The sequence below is a fragment of the Capra hircus genome, chromosome 11 (genome assembly GCF_001704415.2).
Source record: "Capra hircus breed San Clemente chromosome 11, ASM170441v1, whole genome shotgun sequence".
Lineage (NCBI taxonomy): Eukaryota > Metazoa > Chordata > Mammalia > Artiodactyla > Bovidae > Capra > Capra hircus.
The window spans coordinates 389,574-402,305 of NC_030818.1; the positions used below are offsets into that span (position 1 = coordinate 389,574).

The 12,732-nt window shown below is 40.4% G+C and overlaps 1 protein-coding gene across 2 annotated transcripts in view; it reads left to right on the forward strand.

Annotated features, from left to right (window-relative positions):
- Positions 654-12,732, forward strand: part of ANAPC1 (anaphase promoting complex subunit 1) — a 95,602-nt gene continuing 83,523 nt past the window's right edge. For both annotated transcript variants that reach the window (XM_018054804.1, XM_018054805.1), the window contains exons 1-8: positions 654-908; positions 3,243-3,479; positions 4,400-4,561; positions 8,318-8,369; positions 8,583-8,683; positions 9,259-9,341; positions 10,411-10,484; positions 12,317-12,462. In XM_018054804.1, the coding sequence (XP_017910293.1) occupies positions 3,267-3,479; positions 4,400-4,561; positions 8,318-8,369; positions 8,583-8,683; positions 9,259-9,341; positions 10,411-10,484; positions 12,317-12,462 (831 nt within the window). In that variant the 5' untranslated portion in view covers positions 654-908; positions 3,243-3,266. The remainder of the gene's footprint in view (positions 909-3,242; positions 3,480-4,399; positions 4,562-8,317; positions 8,370-8,582; positions 8,684-9,258; positions 9,342-10,410; positions 10,485-12,316; positions 12,463-12,732) is intronic.

Genomic DNA, 12,732 nt, shown 5'->3' on the forward strand with positions numbered 1-12,732 from the left:
TGAGACCCCATGAATTGCAGAAAACCATAATTTTCATCAACTTTTCAAAGGGTCCAGACGTCGGAAAGGTTAAAGTGCACTGGTAGGGGGAAAAATCAGTAGATTCCCCACCCTTCCTCAAGCCTGGAGGCATATACCTCGCACTCGGGGGTCAGGAGAGGAGAGGGAAACTGGCCAGAAAACGTTATTCATAGTCAGGAGGCAGGTCAGGTTCATACTGACACGACGTGGCGACCTGGACACCAGGAAGGTCCTATTCCAGCACAGACCCTAGCAGAGGTAGTCTTGCTTTGGGTCACGGCGGCTGCGCTACAGAAGGTGCCCGTGCTTACTCCTTCAGTCGCATCCGACTCTTTGCGACCCCATGGATTGGAGCCTGCCAGAGTCCTCTGTCCGTAGACTTTCCAGGCAAGAATACTGGGGTGGGTTGCCATTTCCTTCTCCAGGGATCTTCCCGAGCCAGGGATCGCCCCCGTATCTCCTGTGTTTCCTGCATTGTAGGCGGATTCTTCGCCCACAGAGCCTGCGGTAAAAGAACCTCCAAGCACCCAGCAACTTCAGCCCAGAGCATCCTTCCCGCAACTGCGCAGGCGCTTCAGCCGCGGGCTCGCCGCGCTCCCGCCGAAGCCCCACCCCGGCGCCAGGCACGACGGGAAAGTCAAGATGGACGCGACCATTTGAACGTCTCGGGTGAGAGGTTCTCCCGCACGCCTTCCTGTTGTTAGCAGTCGTGTCCTCAGCTGCTGCCCAGCCTTCCTCCGGAACAGGGGAGGGAGAGGGAATGAGAAGCTGCAGCGGCCGAGGAGTCACCGTGACCGTCCCCGCCGCTACTCTTGGGCCCTGTCGGTCCCCTCGCCTCCGGGGAGCAGCCGGGGCTCGCCGCGCCTGACGCGTCCCGAGTCACACAGGTGTGGTCCCGGGTCCGCCGCGCCTGGTGGCTCGTCGCGTATCTCGTAGTCCTGACACTCGCCCCCAGGCCTAGCTCGCTGATCGGGAGGGCTGGGAGCCCGGGACGGGCCCGGAGCGCGCGCTGGAGCCATGGGGACCCCAGTTTGCGGGCTGGGCTTTCCGGGGAGCATCTCCCTGTTAGGCTCCGCGCCGGCTTCTTTCCTGAGCTCAGCGCGAAAGGGGTCTCAGCTTCCATGGGGGTCTCAACTTCTAGGTCGGCCCCTTGCCCCTCTTAAACGAAGTTCTGAGGCTCAAGCTCTTAGCCTGATGGATTCTCCTGACTCTAGAGGGGCCGGGAAAGCTCTGCTTTTTTTGCAGAGGCTCAAGTTGCTTTGTGTGAGCACTTGGATTTAGTCGAATTTACTCTTGAAGCAGCTTTGTGGTTACTTCTGGCAGGGTGGTTTTTGCTGCTATTAAGCAAGGCTGATATCTTGATTTACAGCGTATCAGTTTAATACAGTACTTTCATCTGTAGCTCTTTATGTTGCCCCCTGATAAGTAAAAACACGTAAAAAATTGAGGAGATTGCAAAAGTATTAAATATGTTCTCGTAAATAGTACAAAAATATTGTACTGTGAAAATAACTATAATTAATAGTTTTGTAATTTTCTAAGTTTTAATAGAATAACGTTCCAAAATTGTACAACTGAAGTAGGATAAACTCTCCAGTCAGTTCTTTACTGTTTGTTATTCTGTTGATAGGAAGACCAAATGAATTTTGCTGTTTTCTTGTAAGTTTTATAAGGTACTATTTCAGTTATATCCCAAGTTCAAGTCTTCTCAGTTCTGAATTTTAGCGGAGAAAGATAAGTGTTTCGATTATGACGTACAGTTGTGTCAGGAATAGCATTTAACTCACAGCAAAATAACTTTGACCCTGGAAGAGCTGCATAAGAATTACAGGGGCTTTGAGATAGTGCAGGAAAAAAAAAACCCTATTGATGCCAAAAAGACCTCAGATGGGATGAGAGATATGTCAAATATAGTTAAACTTTTTTTTTTTTTTTCCCCGATGCAAAAGCAAGAGTTTTTATTACCAAGCTCGAGCTGGGGCTCCCACCGATACAGACGCAGCAGCTATAGGGAGGAGCCTAGTTAAACTTTTAATTGTGAGTGCTGTTCCAAACACTGTTTACGGTACTATGGTTAAATGTTGGTTTTGATATATGTGTTTGAGGATTTCAGCTTAGACATGCCACAAAAGCCGTTTTTAGGATAGGTATTGACTTGGAGAGAAAACTGGCATCTGCCTTATCTACTGTGATATCGTACAGTGAATCTTACTGGCTGTCCCTTACTGTATGTAGAAATGTTTTGGAAGTAAAGGAGCATGTTTCCACCCACAGCTCATCCACATGTTTATAGTGATGAGCTGTACTCTAAATAGATTGTATTAATTAAAAACTAAGACTCGTAAATTTGCTGCAAGTATGGCTGTCCCATGGCCAGAGTTCTTCATGCCTTGGTTTCCTTTGTTTGGCCCTCAAATTGGAGTTGATTGTAGTTATATGTTCTGGTCGCCTGGGGTGTCATAACTATTGGTGACATTTGACAGTTTATTAGGTCTTTTGTGGATTGATCAGGCTTCCCTGGTGGCTCACACTGGAAAGAATCCACCTGCAGTACAAGAGACCTGGGTTCAGTCCCTGGGTTGGGAAGATCCCCTGGAGAAGGGAATGGCTACGCACTCCAGTATTTTGGCTTGGAGAATTCCATGGACTTTACAGTCCGTGGGTCACAAAGAGTCGAACCCGACTGAGTGACTTTCACTTTCACTTGTGGATTGGTCAGCTGAAAGGAGTAGTTCAACTTACGATGAATTAGAAGTAATATGAGGTTTTGGGTTCTTGGTTTGTTTCATTCCAACATGCCAGTGATCCTTGAAGTGTGTTTTTCAAATTAGGTTTCAGCGGAAATGAACAGAAATGACCTTTAATGTTAAGAATGTTATAGTGTTGTGTTATAGTCATGGGACTATAAAGTGCAACTTGTCTGACTGCTTCATGTGTGAAATGTGGAAAAGCTAGTGTGTAGTGTGAAACACGGGAAAGGTGTTGTGGGACATAGTGCTCACTTCAGCCTGGTGGTGGCCTTTAGTGCTAACCTTCTGTGGGCCCAACTAAAATGTGCCAGTGACTGATCACCTGAGAGGCAGGTCTGGAACAACCTGTATACTTACAGTAGGATTATTTGACACTCATCTAAGGATTAATCGCTCTTCTGTAAACTTTTATGACATTTTGTTCTGGTTTGGACTCCAGAAGCTGACTACAATGTGTTTGAATTCATACAGAAATAATGTTGATATTTGGAACCCATGTCGAACTTCTATGAAGAAAGGGCAACAATGATTGCAGCCGGGGATTTGCAGGAATTTGTTCCTTTTGGTCGAGACCACTGCAAGCATCACCCTAATGCTCTGAACCTCCAGCTTCGCCAGCTTCAGCCAGCCTCCGAGTTATGGTCTTCTGACGGTGCTGCTGGCCTAGTGGGATCCCTTCAGGAGGTCACCATCCATGAGAAACAGAAGGTTCCATTAAGTTTCTTTCCCATAATATTTTTGAAATATAGAATGTTGCGATCTACTTGTAATTTAAGACTACCTGCCACTGAGAAAGGAGTATGATGGTATTTCAAGGGTAGTGGTTAAGATTTGGAAATTTCAGTCAAGACTAAAATAATGACTTCATTGTATTATGGTGTCATAACCATTTATGTAGACATGTAACTCATGGTTTTATAGTAAGTATTATGATTGTGGTCCATTCTAAACCTCTTTTTTTTCACTTAGTATGTGGGGACCAGATATCATGTTGTTTGATTAGATGGTAGAGTTAGAAATGGTCCCTGCTGCAGAAAAAAAGTACATGTTTCCCCTAGTTCTTAAATAGGGGAATGAGATGTTAGCGTGTCAGAAAATCAGTCTTCCCACCTTATTCCACTTAGGATGCCACAATCTCAGGGAGAGGGAAGTCTGTGTAGTTAGAAATCTAAACCTTTCTTTCTCCCAGTTAATTTTAATGCCCAGGGACAGGAGTTGAATGTAGCTGTGAAGCAGGGAGATCTGCCCTGTGGATGAACTCCCCCAGTGATTCCCACGCGCACCTCACTGCCCGTCTCCGTCACTTCTCCCTATACTTAATATTCCTTTTTAGTTTCCCCCAGCATGCTGGTTTCATTTTGGGATCTGCAGACATGTTTATGTTTTGGACACATGATACAATAATATAACATGAAACATCCTGTGAGATATATAATGCACACATCCAGACAGCCCACTTTGTTAATCAGTGGCGCCGAGTTTCTAAAAGTTGGGCTTGGATTGTGTCTTATTCCACAGGCAAAGAGACAGTAGGAGACTTGTATCTGGATAGTTATTTGATTTAATTAGTAAATCTTGCCCCTGTTGAAAAAGTGCTTAAACATGTCTTGCATGTGTTAACTTTTAAGGAGAGCTGGCAGTTAAGGAAAGGTGTCAGTGAAATTGGAGAAGAAGTGGATTACGATGAGGAGCTCTACATGGCTGGAAACATGGTTATCTGGAGCAAAGGAAGTAAAAGCCAGGCACTGGCTGTTTATAAAGCGTTTACAGTTGACAGTCCTGTTCAACAGGTGAGTTGATTTGAATTTTAGCATTTGATTATTTATCACTTAAAAACAATGTTTGTCCTAAAATTTAACAGAAATAATAAAAACAGTACAATGATCCCAGCAGCTGGGTGTACATTTTAAAAGTTTCATTTGTTTTCTCTATCATCACTTCTTTTTACACTACCCTTTGTCAGTCAGTTTTTTCCACTATCCTTTTTCGTGTGCTCCAGTCCATGGGGTCGCAAAGAGTCAGACACGACTGAGCAACTGAACTTGTCAGCTTAATGAGTCTTTAAACACTGTTCTTGAGTGATAAGATTCATTATTCTCCAAAAATTTCTAAGACATTGAGGGTACAAAGAATACTTTAACACAATGATTATAATTGATTGCAGGTATTCAATAATATGTACTTCCTAGTGATAATCAGAGAGAGAAAAACCTACTTGCTCTCATTGCAGTTAGATATTACACCTATGTCTGTTCTGATAATTGGTAATTAAAGAGAAGGAATTAAGTGTTTGCCCTTCCTTTTTAGGAAGACATGCAGTTTATCTCCCTTATTTGTGGGAGAGTGCCAGCTAATAAAAATGAAAGGATAGGGTTAAAAAAAATCATCATTTTGTAACCTCCAGTGTAATGATTGATTCAGAAAAGGATTATTAATGAATAGTAACACTCTTGGGTGAAAAGACATTACCGTGCACCAGGGTATCACTCTGGATTACTTGCTAATATAAAGGAGCAGATGTATCTCTATTTTAGAGATATTTGTTGGTCTCCATTTCCACCAGGTGATTCTTTGCCATCATTAATAGTGGGACAAAGGCGTACTATACTCCAGCTACAATGCAGTATATGTTGTCATCCTCTCAGTTTTCTTCCCCAGATTATATAATGTGAGCATCTAGTTCAACCTTCCAGTTATAGAAAGTATGCGGACTAGAGGGTAAATTTTTAAAGTATTTTTAAAGTGAGATGAGGCATGGGTTGGAGGTATAGATGGAACAAGAATGGCCAGAGGTTAATAATTATTGGCTAATGAGTATTCATTATGTTATTCTGTTTACTTTGTATTTGAAATTTTCCATAATTAAAAGTAGAAGGAAAAAAAAACACTACAAGAAAACAATTGTATGAATTCAGAATATGGAACAGTCTACATTCTGGCCTCTTTAAAAAGTTAGTCAAGGAGCAGGAGAGAAAGATGGGGGCTGTTCTAGGTTAGAAGAGACTAAAAGGACATCACCAAATGCAGTATTTTTTGAATGTCGTTAAATGAACTTTGAGTCTTGGTTTGAGAACCAGCTGGGGCCGGAGCACTAGGACGGCCCTGAGGGACGGGCTGGGGAGGGCGGTGGGAGGGGGTTCAGGGTGGGGACACAGGCACACCCATGGCGGACCCGTGCCAGTGTGTGGCAGACCCGCTACAGTGTTAAGTATGGGATGGGGAGGGCGATGGGAGGGGGTTCAGCGTGGGGGACACAGGCACACCCATGGCGGACCCGTGCCAGTGTGTGGCAGACCCGCTACAGTGTTAAGTATGGGATGGGGAGGGCGATGAGAGGGGGTTCAGCGTGGGGGACACAGGCACACCCATGGCGGACCCGTGCCAGTGTGTGGCAGACCCGCTACAGTGCTAAGAAGTAATTAGCCTCCAATTAAAAGAAATACATTTATGTTAAAAAAAAGACGTTCTTGAGAAAATCTGAAATATCAGGTGCTAGTAGAAAATTGCATTTTTTTCCTCAAGTGGTATGACGGTTTATAGGTTAAGCCTGTAGGTTTAATAGGAATACGTCTTCAGTTTTAGGAAATAGATGATGAGGTGGAAATACATGAGGACGGGTTTAGGGGTGAAGTGATGATGTGTGCAGTTTTCAAACAGCACCTCCCCGCTCCCCACATCCTCATGTGTAGGAATGCACACATGAACAGATGCGCAAAAGGTTAGTAATAACCGTCAGATTTAGGTGAGACAGATGCTCACTGTACCGTTTCAGCTTTTCTTATTGAAAGATTTTAGGATCAAGTTGGGGGCAAAATGAAAGCATTTTTGATGGTTGAATTAATTGTTAGCCTATTGACAGAAGGTTTTAGAGTCTTTTTATTCATGTGAAGTTCCTCATTTGTGAACACTGAAATATCACTTATCACTGCCTTTTTTTCCCCGTTAACTATTTTATGATGAGTATTGTACTCTTATAACAATTTATTAGGAAGGATAAAGTGAATTATTCCCAAATTTTAGATGATGTGTGAAAGCATTTCTGTATAGGAGTGTTGAAGCCAGTGATCTCTCACATCCATACATGACTTATCTACCATACATGTTTATCTGCCCTAATTAAAAGGCAGCAGTTAAAAAAACAGTATCCAATTGTATTCTACTTACAAGAAAGGCGCTTTATATATCAAGACACAGTTCAGTCGTGTCCGACTCTTTGCGACCTCATGAATCGCAGCACGCCAGGCCTCCCTGTCCATCACCATCTCTGAGTTCACTCAGATTCACGTCCATCGAGTCCGTGATGCCATCCAGCCATTTCATCCTCGGTCGTCCCCTTCTCCTCCTGCCCCCAATCCCTCCCAGCATCAGAGTCTTTTCCAATGAGTCAACTCTTCGCATGAGGTGGCCAAAGTACTGGAGTTTCAGTTTCAGCATCAGTCCTTCCAGTGAACACCCAGGACTGATCTCCTTCAGAATGGAGTGGTTGGATCTCCTTGCAGTCCAAGGGACTCTCAAGAGTCTTCTCCAACACCACAGTTCAAAGGCATCAATTCTTCAGTGCTCAGCTTTCTTCACAGTCCAACTCTCACATCCATACATGACCATAGGAAAAACCATAGCCTTGACTAGATGGACCTTTGTTGGCAAACTAATGTCTCTGCTTTTGAATATGCTGTCTAGGTTGGTCATAACTTTTCTTCCAAGGAGTAAGTGTCTTTTAATTTCATGGCTGCAGTCACCATCTGCAGTGATTTTGGAGCCCAAAAAAATAAAGTCTGACACTGTTTCCACTGTTTCCCCATCTGTCTGCCATGAAGTGATGGGACTGGATGCCATGATCTTGATTTTCTGAATGTTGAGCCTTAAGTCAACTTTTTCACTCTCCTCTTTCACTTTCATCAAGAGGCTCTTTAGTTCTTCACTTTCTGCCATAAGGGTGGTGTCATCTGCATATCTGAGGTTATTGATATTTCTCCCAGCAATCTTGATTCCAGCTTATATTTCTTCCAGTCCAGCATTCTTTAGATAATTTCAATGTGATTGTCAAGCATGCCAGTTAAAGGTTAATGGTTTTTAAAAGTTTTCCTGATACATACGTACACACACACACATATTTTTAAAATGAACATTTAAGGAGGGATTTCTAGGTGTGTCAGAGAGTGATAAGATCATTAGGTCAGTCTGGAGATTATGAAACAGCTTGGCAGTTTTCAGCTTTTACAATAATCTTTAGCTTTGAATAGGATACAGGGTTTACTATAGGTTGAATCTCTTTGAATTCACTTCTGCTTCAAAGCTTCTATCTAGTAGGTTTGTTGATTTTTGTCTTCCCTTTTCTCTTCATAAAACTTACTAGCAGACATAGTTTATCTGAAAATAGTTATCATTAGTCTAATTTTATCTTATTTTTCCTTATTCCCATATGTATGTGTTGAGCTGATAAGGTGGGACAGTTATGTACGTGACACTATTATTTAGATATTATTAATTCATAAGTTATTATTTAGATACCATTTTCTTAAGTAAGCATTTTGTTTTGATTTTAGGCATTGTGGTGTGACTTCATTATATCACAGGATAAGTCTGATAAGGACTACAGTAAGTTTCTTTTTGAAATTTTATTTGATCTTATGATTCCAAATGTTTATCTTATTTTTTTTTTCAGTCAAAATAAGTGGCCACTAATAATAGTGGCTTAACTTGAGCATTTTTATGTTGTTCATTAAAGAATTTGTGCTATTGGAAATTGTAGCTTGTATTTGGGAATCTGTTTTGAAAAAAAATGCATGTTATCTTGTACTCCCTTTTCAGGTAGTGATGAAGTGGAAAAATGCATATGTATATTGCAAAGCTCATGTATCAACATGCATAGCATAGAAGGAAAGGATTACATAGCTTCTTTACCTTTTCAGGTAAGTCTGAGTGTTTCAATCTTTTTGTGTTTTATTGGAGATTATTCTTGAATTAATTGATTTCAGAAGTACTACTACTCTCACATCATATAATCACAAATGTTATTTTTACTGAAATAAAACAGCTAAATTTTAGCAGCTGTAATTGCTTGCAATTTCCATCCGTTGCCTAAAAAGTAAATGACCTAGTGAAGTGAATTGTGAAATCTTTTTGGGGAATTTCTTTTGTTTTCAGTTTAAGTGACATATGTAAGAAGTCACTTTGGTTATACTCAACCGCTTGAGCAGTATTAGTTTTTTTCCTGTTTCTCATCGTCTTTTTTCATGCCCTGATGCAGTCATTACACTATAATCACATTTTAGTACTGATATTAGCCACTGGTGGGAATATTAGATCAAACTTCTCTTCCTTATATTTGATTTTCTCTTAGATATCCTTGTTAGAATTATAGATTGTTAGTCTGCAAAGCTCTTATATTGGAAGAAAAATCTAATGTTCTATATTGTTTCATAAAAACATGTTATAAAGAGTCGTTTCTTTTACTTCTGTTTTTCCTTACCCTTTTACCTAATAGGTTGCAAATGTTTGGCCTACCAAGTATGGATTGCTGTTTGAACGAAGCAGCTCTTCGTGTGAGGTTCCTCCAGGCCCACCCAGGTATGCAGATCAGAATATGATTCCTTGGGCTTTTTCTGCTGGTTCTTAGGTAAAATTGCCTACCCAAAAGTTTGGGGTGATGATAATTTCCATGCTGTCAGCGCAGATAGATGCCTTTTCTCTCACCTCATCATTGTACACTTACGAGTTCTATTGGCACTTCTCTCTTGGCACTTAATTATCTCAGCTTTTTGCCCCCAGGTAGTGAAACTGAGCAAACTCTTGGCTTAAAGATAGTAAGACTCAGTTCTTAGCTCTGCCATTTTTTTCCATCATGTTACTTTGGGCAAATCATTAGCTTCGGCATTAGTTTCCTTACCTGTTAAAGGAAGAATGTCTTCACTTCCTAGGTTTTGTGCAGAGTTTTAACGAGCTGATGTATATAATCTTTGACATAGAGCTTCCTAGTCTTAGGTGTGTAGTAAGTGGTAATGTGTTTAGTTTGTCTCCCTAATCAGCTCTCAGCTCGCAGAAGGGCAGGAACATCCAGTCACCTGTCAGTGTGTTGCAAGGAGTAGATGCTAAGTTTGAAGAAGATTGCTTACAGATTGTGATCTCTTTCTGTGTTCAGATAGAAGGTCTGTTTTTTTCCTTTTTTTCCAGTCACTCCTTAAAAAGCAGCTATTTAATTTACTTGAAGCGTTTATTCTTCTTCCTTTTTTAAAGTACATGCCTTTATAAATAGGTCTAGGGGACTAAATTTCTTTGCCAGCTGTCAGAGACACAGTGCCACTAAGAAAAGTGTTTTTAAAAAATGGCTGCCTTACGTCCCTCTCTCGGTTGGTTCTGTAAGGCGGTGACGGCTGCTTACGGGTCCTCCCTGGGCTACACTGAGTTTGTGCTGTGTGTGTGTGTGTGTGTGTGTGTGTGTGTGTGTGTAGACTTACTCTGCATAAGAGAGATTTCTAGAAAGAAAACCGAAGATACTGTGAAAAACGGTATGTCGGAGCTTAGAGGGTTGCTCTTTGAGACTGTAGTCTGCAGAAGACATTTCTTTGCCAGGAATGTTCACAATTTGTGCACAGATGGAGTTGTCCTGGGCTGGTGACTGTTCCTTTGTCTTCACTAGGGAGCCCTTGCCCACTCTGTTCAGCATGCTGCATCCGCTGGATGAGATCACGCCACTTGTTTGTAAATCTGGGAGTAAGTGCGTTTTTATAAATTCTTTTACGTAGACTCTTATTTGAGTTTGGGAGTGGGGAGGACATAAAGGAGGTTATGAAAATTTGAATTGTTTTATAAAGGTAAAACAATTTAAGCATTAAAAAATAATTATGAAAATAATTCATATTAGTTACTTCATTGAATATCCTGGTATTGACTTTAAACAACTCTTCTTTTAGTAAAAGTAGAGCCGGGGACGTCCCTGGTGGTCCAGTGGCTAAAACTCCGCACTCCCAACGCAGAGGCCCTGAGTTCAATCCCTGGTCAGGGAACTAGATCCCACATGCAGCAGCTAAGACTTGGTATAATCAAATAAGTATTTAAAAAAAAAAAAGAGCCAGGAATAGTGATAGATTTTCTAACTAGATGACTCTGTAGTCTGTTTCTCAGTAATTAATAATAAATGAACAGTACTTAGATAAACTAAAATTGTTTCTTTTCTCTGGAAAAAAAAAAATGGAGGGCCTTAGACCTTTATGATGTAAATTTTAGTATTTCACTTACCCTGCTCATAATATAATTTTCTGGGGCTCAATTTTTTAATATTTTCTAGACGTATTTCTAGATGCTTAGTTTAAAATTTTAAATGTGACCAAACATAGATTATTATGAGTAATGATACTTGAAGGCTAAAAAAAAAAATTACGTTCTTTAACCAGTTTTAAGGACATAGTCCCAAGTATATATTCTGAAATACCACTGAGATTTTTATCTTCTCTATCAGGGCTTGGCAAACTACAGATAGATCTAGCTTATTTTCCTAAGCGTTATGAGCTAAGAGTGGTTTCAGCCTTTTAAAAAGGTTGTAGGAGAAAACGAAATAAATTATGCTACCGAGTCAGTTTGTGGTCTGCAAAGCCTAAACTATTTACTCTTTGGCCTTATACAGAAAAAGTTTGTTGATTATTCTATATTATACTGCTAACAACTACAAACAACCTAAGCACACATGTCAGAGCAGATGGTTGAATGGTATGCAGCCATTTTTGCTCATGTTTTTGAATAATATTTGATAATCTCAGGAATTGTTTATTCATGTTAAGTAAGGTACAAAACTAAATGCAATATGATTCTAATTTTGTAAAACAAAAAATATGTTTGTATAGGAAAACAAAACTAGGAGGAATGTGCCTAAATATTTTAGTAATAGTTATTTTGAGTGGAATTATGAGTGATTTTTCTTTCTTTATAATGTACTTCTTAATTTTATAACCCAATTCTTTTAAATTTTTAAAATATTTTAACTGAGAGGAAAACATTTCGGAAACTGTCAAATAAGGAAATAGGAACTTGTTTGTGGTGCTATAGATGTAAAAGCTGAACTCACTAGGAAAAAACTGATTTTTGCCTGTCTTTCCAGTAAAACAGAAACAGTAGTGTATTGTTCAGCACTGTTCAAATGGTTACCATAGAGGACAGATTTCATACAGAAGAAAAGAACCACTAAGGAAGTCAAATTTGGCAGAATAGGTGATTAAAATTTATGGATAAGTCAGTCATTAAAGGAATCATGGACCTTTTACCTGTGGTTGATGAGTTTAATGGCTTAACTTCATTAACATTTAAGTACATGTGTGTGATATAAAAGCTCATAACATTCTCACCTTTAATATGTTTGAAGAAATTGATGCCCAAAGTAGATGTATTAAAAATGGAGAGTTAATTATGTCATATTAATAGATTAATGGATTTTATGCCTTAATTAACCTTCATTTCTCTCTGTCTTTAGGAATTGCAAGAAGTCACTTCATAAACAACAGTCTTGTGAAGCCCATTGTCCTATACTTGATCATTTCTGTTTTATCTTTAAGGTCTTTTTGGTTCATCACGGGTACAGTATGTTGTAGATCATGCGATGAAAATTGTCTTTCTCCACACCGATCCCTCCATTGTCATGACCTATGACACTGTTCAAGGTCTGCATTCTGTGTGGGCTCTCCGGAGAGTCAAAACAGAGGTAAGGGTGAAGGCAAGTCACTTCTTAACAGAAAAAGATAGTTAATGCTGAAAACCTGCATATTTTTTTTACCACTCATTAAAAATCATTTTAAAAATTTGTTTATTTTTAATTGGAGGATAATTGCTTTACAGTATTCTCTTGGTTTCTGCCATACATCAATATGAACCAGCCATAGGCATACATATGTCCCCTCCCCCTTGAACCTGCCTCCCTCCTCCCACCCCAGCCCACCCCTCTAGGTTGTCACAGAGCCCCAGTTTGAGCTCC